Here is an 18,704-nt window from a genome sequence, read left to right as displayed (position 1 = left end):
CGAAGGCTCAGAGGACTTTAAAGAGGTCTGCCAAATGGACCAAAGCTAAATGAATGCCCAAAACCGAGAGATGTAGGAAAAACTTACAAATATTAGGTTTGAACCATACAAATAGCAACAATAGTTCTAAATATTGCTGAATGCCCAAAATGGAGATCCACTGGCTTTGAGCAACAGGACTTCTCCAATCAGGCTGTAGAGGGGGTCACATCCCCCAAGTCAAGATAAAGGGGGCCACCCCAACAAAATGGGGGTCTAACAGCTGGCAGGGAGGGACTGCTCTTGAGAACTCTAGAATATATGAGAAAAACTAAGTGAAATGAAGAATATTGTTATAAATAAATAAAACCTCTTTCTACATGCACAATTATATTCAACAAACATTTACTGAGGGCCTACTATGGGCTAGGTACTGTGGAGAAAAAGCAGGGTAAAATTTACTCAAGTTAGTTAAAGAAAGGACATGGTCTTAAAAAAAATTTAAGAATAAAAAACTGGGTTTCTGTTTGGTTCCTTTATTCTCTGATTTCCTTTTTAACTTTTTATTTTGATATAATCATAGACTAACAGAAAGTTACAAAGAAATGTACAGGGAGTTTTGTGCACCCTTCACCCAGCCTCCCCCAGTGTCACACCTTGCACAACTCCAGCACACGCCAAACCAGAACTGATACTGGTACAATGCACAGAGCTTATACAGCATTCACATGCATGCGTATATATCTGTGTGTGTGTGTGTGTGTGTCCATTTGTATGTAAGAATGTAGTTCCATGCCATTTTATTCCGTGTGTAGCTTACAGTCAAGATATAGAAATACTCCCCCAGTACAAGCCTCCCTGGGCCACTCTTTCATAGCCACACCTACACCTGCCCCCACCCCTAACCTCCGGCAACCACTTAACCTGTTCTCCAGCACTATAATTTTATTATTTGAAGAATGCTCTACAAATGCAATCATACCAGTTTCCTTTTGTGTGTTGTGTTGCCTGGAATGGGACAGTGGTTTGGGGCTGGATTGCCACACGGTTTCCTCTGAAGGGGAACGGGCTAACAGAGGGCTCTCCCCATGACATGGATCCCAGAGGGTCCTTCCTGCATCTCCAGGACTGTAAAGGCGGGTGGGAAGAGGTAGACAGTAGCTGGGTTTCTTGTTTCCTTCTGCATGTTCTGAGCAGTCACATGTGCACACGCACAATTCCCTCAACTGGCCTTTCAGACCCACTGAAGTTAAAGGATGGGGAGGAACAGCACTCATTTACCTGGGAGCACAAAAGATTGACAGTACCATACCTGCATTCTCCCAGGAACTAGAACTTTCTGTACGTTTAAACCTTAGCTTTCTATGCGGATTTTTTTCCAGTTTTACTGAGATGTAATTGACATGCAACACTATGTCGTTTAAGATGGACAACGCGTTGATTTGATATATTTATATATTGCAATGTGACTGTCACCATAGCACTGACTAACACCTCCATCACGTCACATAATACCATTTCGTTTTTGTGGTGAGAACAGTTGAGACTTACTCTCTAAGCAATTTGAGCATGCAATACTCTTAACTGTAATCACAATGCTATGCATTAGATGCCCAGAATGAATGTGTACTTTTAATGAAAAACCTTTCTAGAAGTGGTCATTTTCCCACCTTCTCATGTGAAGAGGTCTTAATTTGCATGCTACTCAAATCATCTACTCTAACTTTGTCAGGTTGTCTTGTGACAGATGTAACATCCTTTACTGAAGAAGGAGAGAAGTTCCTACTGAGGGGTTCCTTGACTAAGGGTTCCCACTGGCTTTTACGATTCTGCACCCCTTCTCTAGTTGGTTAGACTTCCCACTTGGGTCCTCATATCCTGTGTGCCGCCTACCCCAACCCCACTGACCAATGGTTTTCTTGATCAGGTTCCACTACTCATAAGATCAGGGGTCAGCAAACTTCTGTAAAGAGCCAGAGAGTATTTTCAGCTTTTTGGGCCACATGGTCTTTGTCCAGCAACTCAACTCTGTCCTTGTAGCGGTAGCTTGAAAGCAGTCCCCGCCAATAAACACCCACGTGCGGCTATGCTCTCATAAAACTTTACTTATGGGCGCTGAAACTTGAATTTCACATATATTTCATAAAATACTACTCTTTTTATTCCTTTTCAACCATTTGAAAATGGAAAACTCACTCTTATTTTGCAAGCTTGTACAAAACAGTTGGTGGGCTGGATTCAGCCTGTGGGCCGCTGTTTGTCAACCCCTGTCCTAAGGTCTCCTAGGGCCAGCCATCACATTTGGGAAAGTTTACACTTAATAAACACTGGTTCATCGACTAACAACAAGCACTGTTGTTCTCGCGGTACACATGAGAAAATCTAGTCACGAGGAAATTCCGGGACTTGCACGGTGGCACGGCGCAGGTGGCGGGAGCTGATCTGGACCCTCCGCGTACTGACGTCAGGGCTGCCTCACAGAAGTACACTGGTAACCTTTCCATGGCTGGCTTATTACTTTATATAGCCTTTTTGTTTCCCCCAACCACCTCAGGAAACAAAAGGAAAAGGCCTGGGTGAGGTATAGTAACAAACTAAACGTTAAGTAACAGCCTAAAAGCTAACTTCTCTGTTCTTTGATCCTCAATTGATCTTTTTTAAAAGGGTGCCAGCTGCTCTGGTGAGCAAAGTTCACACAGCGGCCCTGGTTAGGACCCCATGATGGCATGTCCCCTGCATTAAACTGAAAGCAGAAACACACACCAGATCCCGACAACATGGATGAACGCCATGAAAACCTTAGGTTGGGTGAAAGGAGCCTACCACGAAAGGCAGTCCAATTAAACTCAGATGAGATGCCCGCAAGAGGCAAGGCCACAGAGATAGGAAGGAGGCTACTGGTGGCCGGGGGTGGAGGAGGGGGAAAGGGAATGGGAACGGGGAGTGTCTGCTCAGAGGCACTTTTTGGGCTGATGAAAATGTCCTGGAATTCAACAGTGGTGACCGTGGCACAACCTTGTGAAAACACTAAAAACCACTTAATTGTGCGCCTTAAAATGGTGCGTTTTATGGCACAGGAATTGTATCTCCATTTTTTTAAACAGGGATAATTTTCAGGGCAAATGCAGTTGACCCACACAGTCAGAGGCCTCCCCCACCCTGGAGAGTGGCACCTTTCCCCGGGACAGAGTTCCAAGTGGCAAAAGGCATTCATCTCCTGCAGCGGCTCCACGGTGTCCTACTGGGGTCCACGTGGCCTGGAAATGGCCTGCTCACCCCGGCAGCACCATCTCCTGGGGGAGTGCGAGAGCCCCGCAGTAGCCCTCCACAGGCCCCGCCCACCAGAGCGCAGAGCTGGTCCCCGAGGGCTTGGCCCAGCCTGCGCCTTTCTCCTTCCCTCACTCTCCCTCAGCTCCTTGAGCTTTAAGGAAATAAAAAGGCCCTTCCAGATGGAAAATGCTGGAGATTGCACAGTTCCATAAGCAGCCTGTTAAGGTGGCCTTGCCCTGTCTTTCTAGAGCTGCTGAGCAAAGGCAGAGGCAATCCTCTCACCACTCCTTCATCCACAGAGGGCCTGTAGTCTCTTAGGGCATCCTGCAGACTCACCCCCTGCCACACACCCAGAAGGCCAGGCCAGCTCTCTGGGTTGCTGCAGAGCACTGAAATGTGAGCAGATTCATTTCCTTCTGGTCCCCTGGGTATATACATACACTTGACAGTCAGTAACTACCCACTGATTGAGAATATTCTACAAATTGAAGAATATACTCTGACTAAAATACATTCCCAAAGTTTTATATACTGGTATGTCTGTCTGTGTAGTGTAGTAAATTCAGGGTTTTTCAAAGCATCACGTTTAATATCCATTCCTCATGGAAACACAGAAATCGGGCCTTGTGATCTTACCCTTTGTTGCATAACATCTCACGAACTGTCAATCTGCTTGAAACAAATTTAGCTCCTAAAAACGCACAGTGGTAACCAGGCAGATGGAAGTAGTGCCGCGGTTCTCAACCAGGCCATACTGCCCCCCAGTGGACATCTGGCAATGTCTGAAGACACTGTCGGGATGCGGGTGCAGGGTTCCCCTGGCATCCAGCGGGTAGAGACCAGGGAAGATGCTAAATTCCTATACTACACAGGACAGCCCCACAACAGAGCATTACCCAACCCCAAATATCAGTAGAGCTAAGACTGAGAAACCCTGGTCTTCAGTGACACCGGCCCAGCTGGAAACCTCTAAGGATGCTACCCATCAGCGAGAGAGTAAGATGAAAGGCTCGAGCTGCTTCACTCTGTAGCCAAGGCACTGAGCACACACCATCAACAGCAGCGGCAGCAGAAACAAGGCAGGCTTCTGAGTGGGGTTAATAGAAGGCCCCGGGGTGGCCCATGGGGTGGCCCTGCTCCCCCAGAGGGGGCAGCAAGATTCCCCTGAGCCCTGCCTCACCGCCCTGATTGCGCCTGCCTTGTTCAAGACTGGCTAAAGCCTGGACACTTCTTGTTTCCTTCACAATTGCTCTGATGTGATCCCTGCCTTTTCCAGTCCTCGTGTCCCGATGTCTCTAGCTCAAGGCCAGTCACCGTCTGTGAAAACCTCCAATAGTTTCCTACTGGCCTCTTCTCTCAGAAATCCACCCTGCCCACCAGGCCATCAGATATGACTTGGTACCTAATGTGAGTGAGACTCCAGGCTCAGTCCACAGGCATGAGGACTCCTAGCTGTTGTGAGAAATCAGGGAGAAAAAGAATGTAAAATGTTTAGCATGGTGCCCCCTAAGCGCCCAACAAGCGCCAGCTATTGTGGTTGTTATCAAAGACCATGCTGACCAGATGCTCCCTTTCTCACTGGGAAAACAACGCATGGGCTGTATTAGTTTCCCACTGCTGCTGTAACAAATTGCCGAGTGGCTTAAACGACACAGATTTATTATCTCACAGTCCTGGGGGTCAGAAGTCCAAAGTCAGTTTCATTCAGCTAAAATCAAGGTGTCTGCAGGGCTGCATTCCACCTGCTGACTCTAAGGAAGACACCATTCCCTTGCCTCTTCCAGCTTCTACAGGTTGCCTGCACTCCTTCGCTCATGGCCACATGACTCCAACATCTGCTTCTGCTGTCACATCTCCTCTGACTCCAACCCTCCTGCGTCCCTCTGGCAGCGACTCCTGTTATTACACTGGTCCCACCAGGGAATCCAAGATGATCACCTCACCCTAAAATTCTAAATCCCACCTACAAGTGTCATTTGCCATGGAAGGCAACTTATTAATAGGTTTCGGAGTCTAGGACATGGACTTCTTTTGGGGGCTAGTACTGTACCTACCATGGGGGAAGGGAGGTGTTAAACTTCAAACAACAACAAATGAGATAAAAATAACTGGTGGTTACGGGAAAGGCAGCATATACAGAGAAGGCAAGTAATGATTCTATAGCATCTTACTATGCTGATGGACAGTGACTGTAATGCGGTATGTGGGAGGGACTTGATAATAGGGGGAGCCTAGTAACCATAATGTCGTTCAAGTAAATGTACATTAACGATATCAAAATAAAATTTTAAAATAAATAAATAAATGGTGGTTATAACACGGTGCAAAGGGCATACAGTTACCTAGCCAAGGGCAGGTCAGGTACAGATGGTGGCTCTGGGCTCGACTCTGCCATCAGGCAGACGCTGCACCTTGCAGGCTATGGGTGAAGTTACTCAGTCAACCGCCCCAGGCCTTGGTTTCATCCCCTGACCACCCACAACTCGTGCAGCCACTGTGGGCTTTCAGGAAGAGCATCCACACAAATGCCAAGAGCACCTGGAAGATGGTGAGCACTCTGTGTACATCTGCCATAATCGCAGACCCAAGGGATCCGAGCGGGGAGGAACCGGGAGGCAGAGCCAGCGTGCTGAGGCCTCAGGGAGAAGGACATGAGCACAGGTCAGCCCACAGAGGCCGGGACTGTCTGCGCATGCTCACCACTGGAGCCCTGAACCCTGGAAGAGCGCCTGCGATGGTTGCTGAATGAATGAGCAAATGAGCGAACGAATGGAGGCAGGATGCTTAAATATGCATGGCATACGGCAAAGAGCACTGGTTCCTGGTCAGAAGACTCACCTCAAGTCCCTGTCCCTCCAACTACCGGCAGGACGCTCCCCTCGGCTGCGGCCCCCAAGTATGAATGAGGAGTCAGAACAAGACAGCGCTAGCTCTTCCAGCCCCGAAGCTGCGGGATCCTACGCTGTGTGTGCTCTTGTCCAAGTCTTACCGCCCTTTATGCAGACTCTGGGTCAGTCACATTGACCGGTTCCCTCATTTATTCGGGACACCCAGCACTGCCTGTCTCCAGTACTTTTCTCCCATTCCCCCTTTCCTTCCCCAGCACTGAGAAAGCACAAGAAACCCTCCAGCTAGATGATGGATGAGGATAAAGGTGCCCCAGGCTCAAATGAGCCCTCCCTCCCCTCCTGTGAAGCCATCACCACCTAACAATGGTGCCTTGTGACCATTAGTGTCCTCGTTTCATGTGTCTGTCTCCCATATCACAGAAAACTTGGTCTCCATCGAAGCCAAGAATCTCTGTAAATATTTCTTCATTTCACTAGATTTAAATGGGAATAACTGCACTCGGTAGAATTTAACTCTGCTTTTATTCCATCAGATTAATTTTATTCAATTTATTGGAAAGGCAGCCATTAGCAAAAAGACCTGGGCTAGAGGAAGCTCACCAGGCAACCTTTAACACGTCACTTGACCCAAGGGTTCCTGAAGTAGAACGCACCAGAGGTGAAACACATTATTCCCACTTAAAAAATCTGAGAGAAAGGAAGAAAAGGAAACAGTTCCAAACATCCGGGAGGTATTTTTGGAAGTGAATGACTTTTCCATTCACTTTTCTCAACAAAAAAAAAAAAGAAAGAAAAAGAAGGAAGGAAAAAAAAGATACTAGACAAAGAACAGACCAACAAGTGGCTGCTGAGGATCTAAAAAGAAGACGATCCTTCCAGGAGCCCACCCTTCGTGACCCGAAAAGCAAGACACTCCCCCATGTTCAGACAAACATTACCCATAATTTTAAAAAAGAAACACTGAGATATCATTACATGTTTATCATAAAGTTTATACAATCCAGAAATGGACTCTGTGTGGTAAATACAGTAAACCTCCTATTAATTAATACCAAGGACAGGTTCCAAGAAGGTAGCAATGATGTCATCTACCTCTGTTATACGTGGCTCCAGCCTGGCAAATTCCCAAACCATGGATTGTTTTCTCCTTGAGCAATAGCCTACTCAAAGGACTTTTACTATACCACAGAACTCCTCCATGGGGCGCAGGTCAAATCCCATCTCCTGAACAAATGGGTCCCTGAAAGCTTATGTCATGGTATCATTGGGCCTTCCACAATCATCATGAGTATTTACACTCTGCTTTGACCTCAAATGCAACATGGTCCACCATTCTTAGGCTGCTCACGGTTTGCATCCCAGTGTTGTACGATCTCAGCTGAGCTCCTGGAAACAGATCAACACAACCCTGCAGGAAGCACACGCACACACAGCCACTGAAGGCACTAAGTTTTTCCAAAGGAGACAAAAATGTTCTTACCATATTGCCCACCTAAATGGTAAATACCTTTCTGTAAAGTGGTCATTGAACTCCAAGTTAACATATGTAGAATATATATGCGCAACTAATATAAACCACGTAAGACTCACCCACGGAAACTACTGGCATAAAAACGGTGAGTTAACTGTCTATTTTTTGACAAAGTTTTTGGGTATGATTCCCAGAAAACTAACTATGAAAACTGTACACACAGGGCTGATCTGCACAGACTGGGGATTTAAACCTAAGGTGGTTTCATAATCAAACTAAAAAACTGTTTTGAAAATACTGAGATTTTTTTCTTTTTTTACACATCTGTAGCCACACCCATAAAGAAGTTTTCTTCTACCACCTCGCTGTTGTAACTTGACAAAGTACAGCTACAACAATACACCAACACACTCCAGGCTGGCGATACGAAATGCTGTTAAACAGCATTGAACGGAATTACCATAAAACTCTACAAGAGATTGTTTACAGCGTTGGCCCCTGGTTACTTGGGGTACAGCAGCATATTTTATGCTGTTACAATTTTTACTAAGTCATATATGAGATGCAGTTCTAACCTACCACATTCATTTATTCTTCCATAATTTCATTTTCTTCAAGAACCTATTTATTTGCCTCTTTCCTCTCAGTTCTCTATTTGGAAGCTGTTTTAGGGATAGTTCTCATTTCTTCAACACCGTTTTCTGGTCATGTGAATCAAATGAGACTCAAAAAGGGTTTTAATGTCAGATGCACATGGAGAAAATGCTGTGCTCTGACACGGTTTTTTCCATACAGTAAAAATCAATTACAACTTGAAGGGATAGCTGGTCACCTTATAAAAATCGGCAGGGTTCTGTTCTGAAAGAGGAAGAAGAATGACTATTACACCATTTACACCCTCCTGTAGACTCCACTTAAATGTTTGTGGCTTGCTGCAACATTCCATACATATTTCGGGCAAGGTATTATGGGAGCTGAAGTGCAAGCTGTCCCCTGCTGAATTTTCGCTCACTATAAAAACATTGTCTCATGAAAGTATACACGTTTTGACTTAACAAAAAACGTAAAATATCCATTTTCAACTTAAGCTACACTTGTAGCATTTAAGACAGGACTTTTTAAAAATCTACAAACTTGTAAGTGATGTCTGAAAAGGGTGAGACTGCCATTCAGTAACATAAGCAGGTTTCTGGAAAGAGGAATATAGGAAATGCGTACGAAACACAGGGAAAGGAAGGTCCTACCAGCTGACTTCTGCAGGGTCTGCTCACCTTTGTCCTGGGTCACACCAGTAAAACAGCAATTCTTACATTTGTATCTTTCATCATGAATCCCCACTCCAATGTTACAATTGTTTTATATTACCTCATAAAATGAGCCTTAGCCTTTCCTAAGCAAAAGAGTATTTTTAATTGGTTCACTTTCCAGTTGTCTGGGTTTTTAACAGATATACAGCATAAAAGGGCGCCACATTCCAAGCAGTTTTACCAATTCCAGAACTATTCAAGGCCTGATCAAACAGCTGTGATTCTAGCCTTTGGTTAAAATTATAATATGATCTCACTTGATTTTCAAAATAACCGAGCATCTTTTTTAACCATAAAACCGTGGCAGGATTTATCTAAGTTTCTGAGTCCAGAAGTTTGCAACATTCAGAGTGGAGGTCAGGGGACCAGAATCCTTGCTGTTTTTTGCTATTTGAACCCAGGGAAACCTTCAAATAGTAATTGGGCAGCTTCCCTCCTGCAAAGCTATTTCCAAAGGCCAGTGCCATGTAGTGCTGCCTTTCCTGTGCAGGTAGAAAGCAGCAAGCACCATGTCACCAGGCTGGGCCCTTCCGAGTCATGAAATCACGGGGAAGCCTGCAGTATTTCCTTTTTGGCACTCAGACCCAAAGTGGAGAAGTTGCTCTAGAAAGGACAAGATAGCAGATGCCACTGGAAACACTCGATTTCAACGTAATTCCCAATCCCACAAAAAAAATGCATCACTCCAAGAGCAGCTGGACCATAGAAGCCAGCAGACAATGGGTCAAAAGTTAAGGAAAGGCGTCATTACATGAACTTCATCAAATGCAATCTGGTAGTGCTTTCAGAAGAATCCGGTTTTTTATCCACAGGCTTTATTTATATGAATAATAAGACAACTTGCTGCCCTATTCATATCTTTCACCAAAAGGAAACCCGAGATTCAACTATTGTTTTTCCTTTCCTCCAAAGACATACGGATCTAATCACACTCCACACGGGCCGCAGTAAGCAAGGCTATTTCAACCAGAATTTCAACTCGATTTGTAAAGCTCTAAGGGGTAACCATCACAGTTTGAGAACCGGCTCTCCCCAGCCTCCAAAGAACTGGGAATCCCTTAAAGCGTCGCGTCTGGCATCGGTCTTTGGACGGAAACTAGGCTGAGCCCGCCAGACACGGAACCCCCGCCACGCAGCCGGGGCGCACGCCTGTGCTCCAAGACGACAGCTCGTCGGGCCCCAGAGGGGCCGAAGGCGGTGGGCCACAGAGGCCGGCAGGGTTGGGCGAGGCCGCGGCGGAAAAGGAAAAGAGGACCATCCGTCAGCTCGAGAGGAACTTCCAGGCGCCCAGCTCCCAGGCGCTGGTCCCGGGCGACGTGAGGGAACCAAGTCCGAGCGCCCACCCCGCGGCAGGAGGAGGCCGGGGCTCCGCACGCCGGGGGCCCGAGGCGGGGAGAGAGGACGCCCCGATCCTCCGCCAGGGCCCCGGGGGGGGGCGTCCGGACCTTCGCCCGGACCTGGAGGCAGCCCGGCGTCCTCGACCCTCCCCCTGGGCCCAAGGGCTGGGGCGCCCGGATCCCGGCCCGCCCTTACCGGTCGCGGGGGTCGATCCACGACGTCTGGCGCGTGTTGTGGTCGATGAAGAAGACCCGGCCGTCGTAGTCGCGCGCCTGCTCCCAGCCGGCGGGCAGCGGCAGCTCCGCGCTCTCCCGGGCCCGCGCCGGCAGTGGCGCGGGAGGCGCGGGGGCCGCGGCGGGGGGCGCGGGCGGCGGTGGCGGCTCCCGCGAGGGCTGCGTGGGCGGCGGCGGGGCCCGCGGGGCCTCGCGCGGCTGCCCCCGCCGCCGCCGCCGCCCGCCGCTCAACCACGGCATGACTGCGCGGGCCCCGCCGCCGCCGCCCGGCCGCCCCGCGCGCGCCGCCTCCTCGGCCAGCGCTAAAGTCCGGCGCCCGGGGCGCGGGGGCGGCTGCGGGAAGCCGCCCGCCGCGCCCGGGGCATCCTCCGCCCGGGGTTCGCGCGCCGGCGCTCGCCGACCTGCCGGCCCCGTGCGCCGCCGCCCGTCCGCGCCGCCCGGGTCGGATCGCCGGCGCGCGCGCAGTCACAGCCCCGGAGCCGCTGCTGCCGCTGCTGCCGGCCCGTCCTCACTCCCCCCAGCGCGCCCGGCCATTTTCGCTCCTCCGCGCGGCCCCGGCGGGCGGGGCGGGACGCACGCAGGCCACGCCCCTGCCCCGCCCCGCCCACCCCCACGCGGGCCCTGCTCGCCGCGACTCCCCCCATCGCCCCCCGCCGCCGCTCGGCCTCCAGCCTCCGTCGGAGCGCCCCCGCTCGCCGCCCCTCCACCCCGCGCCCCCAGCCCCGCCTGCTGCCGCGCCTCCTCCTCACCCACCGACGGCGCCTTGGGCTCCGCGCTCTCCTCCCTCTTCCCTCCGCCGCCGCCTCCCGCCTCGCCGGGAAGCCGCACGGGGGCCAGGATGGGCGCCGCCGCGTCCCCCCGCCCCCGGGGCCGCCGCAAAAAGGAAGGAGGGCCGGAGTCCAACGCCCCACCCGGGCTCCAGGCGCGGCCTGCCGGAGGCTGACTCCGAGGGCCCCAGTGGTTCCCAGGGGAGAGGGCGGTCACCTCACTTCACCCACTCCCAGGCCTTAGATGGATGGCCTCACCTCTGCCCACTCCGGGGGCCGGGGGCTGCGCCCTGCCTGGGTCCCCCGAATACCCAATTGGTCCCGCGAAGGTTGTAAAACTCCGGGGGAAACTCGGGAGCTGGAGGAGGAATCCGAGGCCCGAGCTCTTAGGTGGGGCAGAGAGGACGCACCTGGAAGCGGGGAGCTGAGCAGGTGGCCACTTCGAGTCCCTGCCAGGAGAGCCCCAGAAGGGCTGCTCTAGAGTCCTGAGTCGGGCCCCCTGCCCTGCCCTGAGCTCTTCCATCTACCAGTCTGCAGGATCCTCTGAACAAACTTAAGTAGGCCACTGCTGGGCAGGAAGCCACGTCAACTCCTAACACACCAAACCTGGATGGTAATTTATGTTCCACTCGCATCTCATAACAGGGAAACTGAAGTCCAAAGTTGGGGCGCTCTCTCACTCCACATTCCCCAGCTGCTTAGTGCGCCAGATCCCTGGCCTCAAGACTTAATGCAGGAACTCCAGGAAAGTATCAGGGAGGTTTTAAAAACCCCGTTACAGTGATGCAAAACTATCAAGTAAAACTCTACCAGTGATCCAAATCCAGCTACATGTGAGAAGAGACTTGAGGAAAACCGCAAAAAGCTCACAGTAGTTTGCATTTCTTCAGTGGGATGAATTTTTTTTTAATTATTAGCCTTCCAAATTGTTTGTAAAATGGTAATACTACTTTTATAAGAGAAAGAGTTACTTTAAAAAAGAACATGGAGGCATTGAGACTGCTAATCGGGGCATATCCAAGGAAAGCCTTTCCTCCCCATCTACACCACAACATAGAAACTTCCTCGCCCCCAAGTATCTGCCCCCACCCGAACGTTCTATGCCATAAATTCCACCAATGAAGTCCTTTTAGTTAAACATGGATGATTATGAAATGTACAAGGGAGAGGGGGAGAGGATCGAAAAAGCAAATACTTTGTGACCTTGCCCATGCCAGAGAATGCCCAGGCCCGAGCCCGCCTGTTCTGGTATCTTCCTCTCTGATAGGTGTGATCCATTAACAAGGGGGCTGCCGCCACCTTTCCCCGCTCTTCCTGCCCACCCTGCAGTCACCTTCCCACCCGACCAAACTGGGCTGAAGCTGCATTCCCGCCTGCCCAGGCATCCTATCGTTTCCGAATTTCACAAATCTGGGCACTGTCACTCAAAATTACCCTGAACGGGGCTGGAGTGTGCTGGAGTGACGCCAGCCCCTACAGAGAGAGGTGGAAGAGACCACACACACACCTCAAAGGACTCCTAGAAGAAAAGGCAAGGTGAGAAATGGCCAGGTAAGAAGTAAGGGGTGGGTGGAGCTGCATCCAATCAGGAGCTGAGAGGCAAGCGTTGCCCGGCCTTCCTTCGCTGAGGATCCCAGAGCTCTGTATGCTGCCAGCCCCGCAGCAACGTGTGCTGCAGGCCTTCTGTGCGCAAGCTTTGTGCACAGACCGTTGGGGTGCTGCAGAGAGCAGGGTAGAGTCTGCCGACTCCCCACCCCCAAGCTGGGGTGTAAAGAAATGGGCGCTTGTGACTGTGACTTATCTACTTATGCAGCCAGGGTGCCAACTTCAAATTGGGAACTCAGTGGATGCTTTGTGAGACCAAAAGGAAGACGTCTTGGATGAGGAAATCGAGGCTCAGGTCTTCAGATTCCTGAGCTCTGAGCCCTAGCCCCTTGGCACGGAGCTGCTGTCATCAAATACTTGTTGATATGCGTAGCGGATGCGGCGCCCCACCCAGATCTCCTCAGCGGGGGCGTGCACCCTTCTTGGAGGATCACCCTCGGCTGACAGATGTCTGAGAGGTTCTGCCCAACCCCCAGGGACTGAGTCGGCCGTTTTACAGTCCAGCCCCCTTGCCTTGGTGGGACAAACTAGTGCAGCACACTCCTGAGCAACCCATGGGCCGCCAGGGCTTTGCCCGCTCCTCCCCTGCCCCTGCCTGCCTCTCACGCCCCCATCAGTCCCTCCCGCAGGAAACCCCAGCTGGGAAACTGCTTCTAGGGGGCCTGACCTGAGAACTGTGCTTGCTCTCTTCCAAGCACTTAGCAAATAGGAATCAGTTGCTCCTCATAGCAACATCTGCAGGCTTTCCTAATTTCCTTTGCACACTGACCGAGGAGACTTCAGAAGGAGTGTGACGTGGCACGCCAGTGGAGACAGATTGGAGACCCTCACTGAAAAAGCTTTATCCTCACGCCCACCCGCAGCCCCTGGGCCTCTCTGACTCAGATAAGTGAAGCAGGCCCATCGCAGCCGCCTGCCTAAAATGAGCCGACTAAAGGAAGAGGCCCGAATGTGGGGTGACCAAGGCCTCTTTACTGCACTGCACCCTGAGTCCTTTTTGCCATGTGATATTTGCCCCAGGCAGCTGCCGACTGTCCCTAGGGTCCTCTTCAGGGAGAGGAGCTGGAAGAGAAGTTGGTAGGAAGGGGAAGGGACTCTTGACTGCCCAGCTCTGCCATAAACTGGGACGTCTTTTGTATGTGTTAATTGTTAAGGAGAATAAGGCCTGTCTTTCTTCCATCAAGTGGGGCTTTCCATGGTGGGCTGGAAAACACACTCACACACAAAACACTGTCTGGAGGGAGTCTTCAGTCTTAGCAGAACGCACAATTCTGCATTCTCTGTTGCCTCCATGTTAAAACCAAAGCCTTGCCCGACCACAGAAGTACAAACATTGTCGTGACCTATCCTCTCACCCAGATTTCTGATGGAAAAACAGCTCGGGAAAAATCCACTTAGGCTCTGGGTAATGGAGATGCAAATACTGGTTCTCCTTCTCGCAGACCCTCTGGGAATCCCCTTTCCACAACTGTTAAAACACAGGCAAGTATATTTTGCTGAATAGTTTCTTTAAAACACTTGTTACGGAGTCAACCCAACACACTTCTTGTGTGCAAGACAAGCAAGTGCAGAGGTTGAAGATTTTTCCTCTCAGTTAGATTCCACCTTCTCTCTCCACCCCCTCCAAAGGATAACATTTATGTTAAAAAGGAAAGCACAAAATTGCATCTGAACACATCCGGTACTTAAGAAGCTTCTAGAAAGGGGAGCTCTGGGAACGCTGCGATCATCATTTCTAAAATGAGAGAAATAAATACTCCCAAATAAGTCTTGCTTACTTGTATAAACAACCAAGCATTCTAGGAAGTGACACATTCCGTAATTTTACACATTGTGTGAAGAGGAAGACGGAAATGGGCTGGATGGGGTCCGAAGAAGAAATGGCTCATTGTTTGGCATTCTTTAAATGCTGGAATCATTATTCAGTTATGGGTGCTTCCCAAATATTTAAATAATGCAAATCCACAAACTCAGCAGATTAGAGGTAGTTCTTGCTAATTCCTATCTTGCTGGTTTAGAGACTGCAAAGGGAGAGAGAGATGCCAAGATCCCTCGCTGGGGACCTCTGCCCAGGCCCAGAAACTGGAGTGGGAACAGGTGGAGTTATTCTCTGATGCCTTGGTTCATGGCTTTGTGTCTTTAACTTCAGACATTGATTGGACTTGTGATCGAAAAAGCCTCGATTTTGAGTGTGGATGGGGAGCCTGGGAGCACTCTTCTCCAATGGGACTTCCTTGATTTGTGTAGATATGTCCAGTTTTGAGATTAAGGTTTTTCTTATTTTCTAATCTTCCACTCCAAAGAGATGCAGGGTATTCCACAAGAGTCAGCCGTGTGGATAAGCCAGGCAGTCTGTGTTTGATCCACAGTAGTGCTTTATTCTGCTCTGAGTCTGCTTCTCAGCACAAAGCAACGTTCTTGAAATCAAATCATGGCTGTCGGGTTGGAGGTGGACTCCATTTGTACCTGGGTTATTAAAATTCAGATTAAAAACAAAATGTTACACCAATCTCTCTCCCAAACTTAGCACACTCGTAGTCACCCACTTCCTCTCCAAGTCTCCCTCCCAAAGCTTTATTTTTGCTTATTTTCCTTCCAAACCATGGGTTATGTTCAGCAAAATGCTAGTGAGCCAATTGAAAATGTATTCCAGGCCAACCATGATTTCAGGGAGACAGAGCTGCCATGAGCCAGCACGCTGCGAGGTGCATCCTCCCAGCTCAGTGCTCTCCCATTTAGGATTATGACTCTGGTCCCCTGTGTATTTGGAAAAACAGGTCCCTGAAGTGCAGACCTCTGCTTTATGAGCCAAGCAGTGCAGCTTGGAAGTCTCAGGCTTACAGAAACAAGGAGGAGGATTTATCCCACACAGAAATGAACAGTCTCTGGGGTCATTAACGAATTTTTTTTCAATCTAATGACACTAGTGTGACCAATCAGTCTCTTTTGTGGCATGAATGGCACAGTTCTGGAACACAGGTAACCTCACTAGATCCCGGAGTGACAACCCCAAGAAGGTTCTATATCAACCAGGGGTGATTGTGGGCCCCAGCGGACATTTAGCAGTGTCTGGGGACATTTTTGGTTGTCGCAACTGGAGGGAGGGGTGCTCCTGGCCTCTGGTAAGTAGCAGCCAGGGCTGCTGCCCAGCACCCCACAGTGCACAGGACGCTCCACAGGGAATGATCCAGCCCAAATGTCTTGAGTGCCTAGGTCGAGAAACCCTATATGTGTAATTTGTGATAACATTTGCATCACCCAGGCTTTCTAGTAGGGAAACCGAGGCTCAGAGAATGTAAGTGGCCTCTGCTGCACAGCATCATCCCTGAGATCAAAGAACAGCTGCCCCGTCTGGCTTCTGTACTGTCCGGGCTCTCCACTGAAACAGAACCAAGTGGAGATATATATATATAGAGAGAGAGAGATTCATTATAAGCAATTTGCTCACATGATCAAGGAGGCTGACAAGTCCCAAGCTCTCTAGTCAGCCAACGAGAGCCCCTGGAGAGCCAAAGGCGTGGTCCCTGTCCCAGGCCAGCAGGCTCCAGCCTCAGGAAGAACTGATGTTTCAGTTCAAGTGCAAAAGCAGGGAAAAAGTTGACGTTGCAGGCTCCGTCATCAGGCAGGAGGTGTTCCCCTTACTCACAAGCGGGCAAGGCTTCTTGTTTCCCTCAGGTCTTCCCCAATCTGTCTGAGGCCCAACCACATCTGCTTTCTTCAGGCTGCTGGCTCAAATGTTCCTCTCATCGAGCAGCACCCCCACAGCCACACGCAGAATGTTTGACCGAGTATCTGGTCCCCCGTCAGGTGGACGTATACATTACCCATCACACCTCCCAACTCTATAACCAGTTGCTCCATCTTTCTGCAACTCAGTGGTTCCTGGACCAGCAGGGTCAGCGCCGCAGGGGAGTTCATTGAAATGCCCAGCCCAGAACTGTTAGTTTGCAAAGCACTGGGTTACATGCATGCAAGGGGGCTGTGTTGGGGTGTGGGCACCTAAAATAATCAATTTTACAATATTGACTTAACCATATTCGTTTAGCGATATCAATTTGAAGAGCCATGTAGGTAGTGTTTTCCTTCCTTAACCTCACGATCAATAGAGGTTTATTTATCACTGAAGAGGGGCCAAGCCCTACTCCAGCCACTGAGCAAGCCACCCTTATGCTTGCTGTGCATGATAAGCACATTCAAGAGCCCGGATCTGTTTGCTACTCAACTTTAGGCCATGTTTCCATGAAGTTCAGCCAGACTTACCTGGCACAGAAGTAGAAACAGGCGAAAAGCCAGCCCCAAGCCAATCATGCTGTAAGCAACACTCGATTTTTACCGTTGTTTCCTCTGCCTCTCCCCTGCCTGGCGTCCCTACCCAGTCCGGGCTGCATAATTTGTGCTCTAAGTTTTGCAGCGCAAAATGAAAATGTAGAGCCCTCTCATAGTCTATTCAGACTGCTTTCCCAAAATACCACAGACCGAGTGACTTATAAACAACAGAAATTCACTTCTCACAATTCTGGAGGCTGAGAAGTTCAAGATCAGGGTGCCAGCATGGTCCGGCGGGGACCCTCTGCTGCATCACGGACTTCCCGCCGCGTGCTCACAGGGGGGAAGGGGCTAGGGGACTTTGTGGGGTCTCTTTTAAGAGCACATGGATCCCATCTCTGAGGCTTCACCATCATGACCTAGTTATCTCCCAAAGGCCCCATTTTCTAACCCTAATGTTGGGGGTTAGGATTCCAACATACAAACTTGGGGGGCACACATTCAGACCATAGCAGACTCCTTGATTAGTGAATAATGAATTAGCTTGCTAATCATATGCACCACACCTTCTTATCAGTACAATGACCTCAGATTTGGTGACCACAGCTCAGACAAAGCCATAGGAAATACCCAAATTCATTGTAATTTGGAATACCCAATAAAGTATGTGTTCCCCCTGAAATCGTAAAAAGAGATACCCAGGCACAATGCACCTCTAAGGAAGAAAACACCAGGGCCTGTGAAGCAATCCTACCCTAAAATCCAACCCCAATCTGATCAAAGCCTCTAGAAAGATTCCTTGGATTCCAAAGGTCTTTTTAGCAGATAAAAGGGTATTTACATATCTAAGGATTCTTCAAGTACAAAGGTCTTTAGAGCTAGAGAGAGAAAAACACATACCGTGAGAACCACCTAAATGCAAAATCTAGTCACAGGATCAAGCTGCAGGTCCCACATGTCCATGGGTGCATGGGAAAATCTGTAATGTGTACAGCCTAAAACCAAGGGTCAGGGTCTTGAAACTACCTGCCATAAGTATAGCATGGTGGACATAGCAACCATTAACAGGCTTCGAGTGTCCCATCAGTGTCACCCACAAGAATCTAGCCAGGGGCCAGCCCCAATCTTGTGTGTGTACACAGGCTCAGTCATGGGATAGTAACTATCATCTGAACTGGGGATGAATCCCTCAGCTCCAGAAGGATTTAGGAGAAGTCAAGAAACTTTAAGAGAATCAAAACTATAGGATTCATATTTGGGGTGAAGAAGGGCTCTGTGCATATTTTATACTTTATGCATTTGTAGTCTCACAGAATTTCTGAGGTTTGGAAACCTCTGTAAAATGTACAATCGGGTAATTAATCTAAACTTGTTATTTTAGTTGAAAACTGATTTTAAATACATAACTGGAACATTTTCAGATAACTTAAGTTTCACTCTACTTACACATTTCATTTATTCGATTAGAAAGCTACTGGCATACTTGGGAATGCGTTTCTTAACTGAGACAATTGAAGCTGAAGCAACAGAAAAAGGAAGTGTGTGCAGGAGGCTAAAGAGTTTTTAAGGTACTTTTAAAAACTCATGAACGTCTTTAACTAAGTTTGTAAGCGGGATCA

The 18,704-nt window shown here is 49.4% G+C and overlaps 1 protein-coding gene across 1 annotated transcript in view; it reads right to left on the bottom strand.

Moving 5' to 3' along the window:
- WWC3 (WWC family member 3) overlaps positions 1 to 11,007 on the bottom strand; it is a 117,348-nt gene extending 106,341 nt beyond the window's left edge. The window contains exon 1 of the mRNA XM_036913009.2: positions 10,410 to 11,007. Within this exon, the coding sequence (XP_036768904.2) occupies positions 10,410 to 10,687 (278 nt within the window). The 5' untranslated portion in view covers positions 10,688 to 11,007. The remainder of the gene's footprint in view (positions 1 to 10,409) is intronic.
- Between the last annotated feature and the right edge of the window lie 7,697 nt (positions 11,008 to 18,704).

This window comes from Manis pentadactyla, chromosome X, assembly GCF_030020395.1.
Source record: "Manis pentadactyla isolate mManPen7 chromosome X, mManPen7.hap1, whole genome shotgun sequence".
NCBI classification, from domain to species: domain Eukaryota; kingdom Metazoa; phylum Chordata; class Mammalia; order Pholidota; family Manidae; genus Manis; species Manis pentadactyla.
This window is presented reverse-complemented; position numbering and strand designations above follow the sequence as displayed.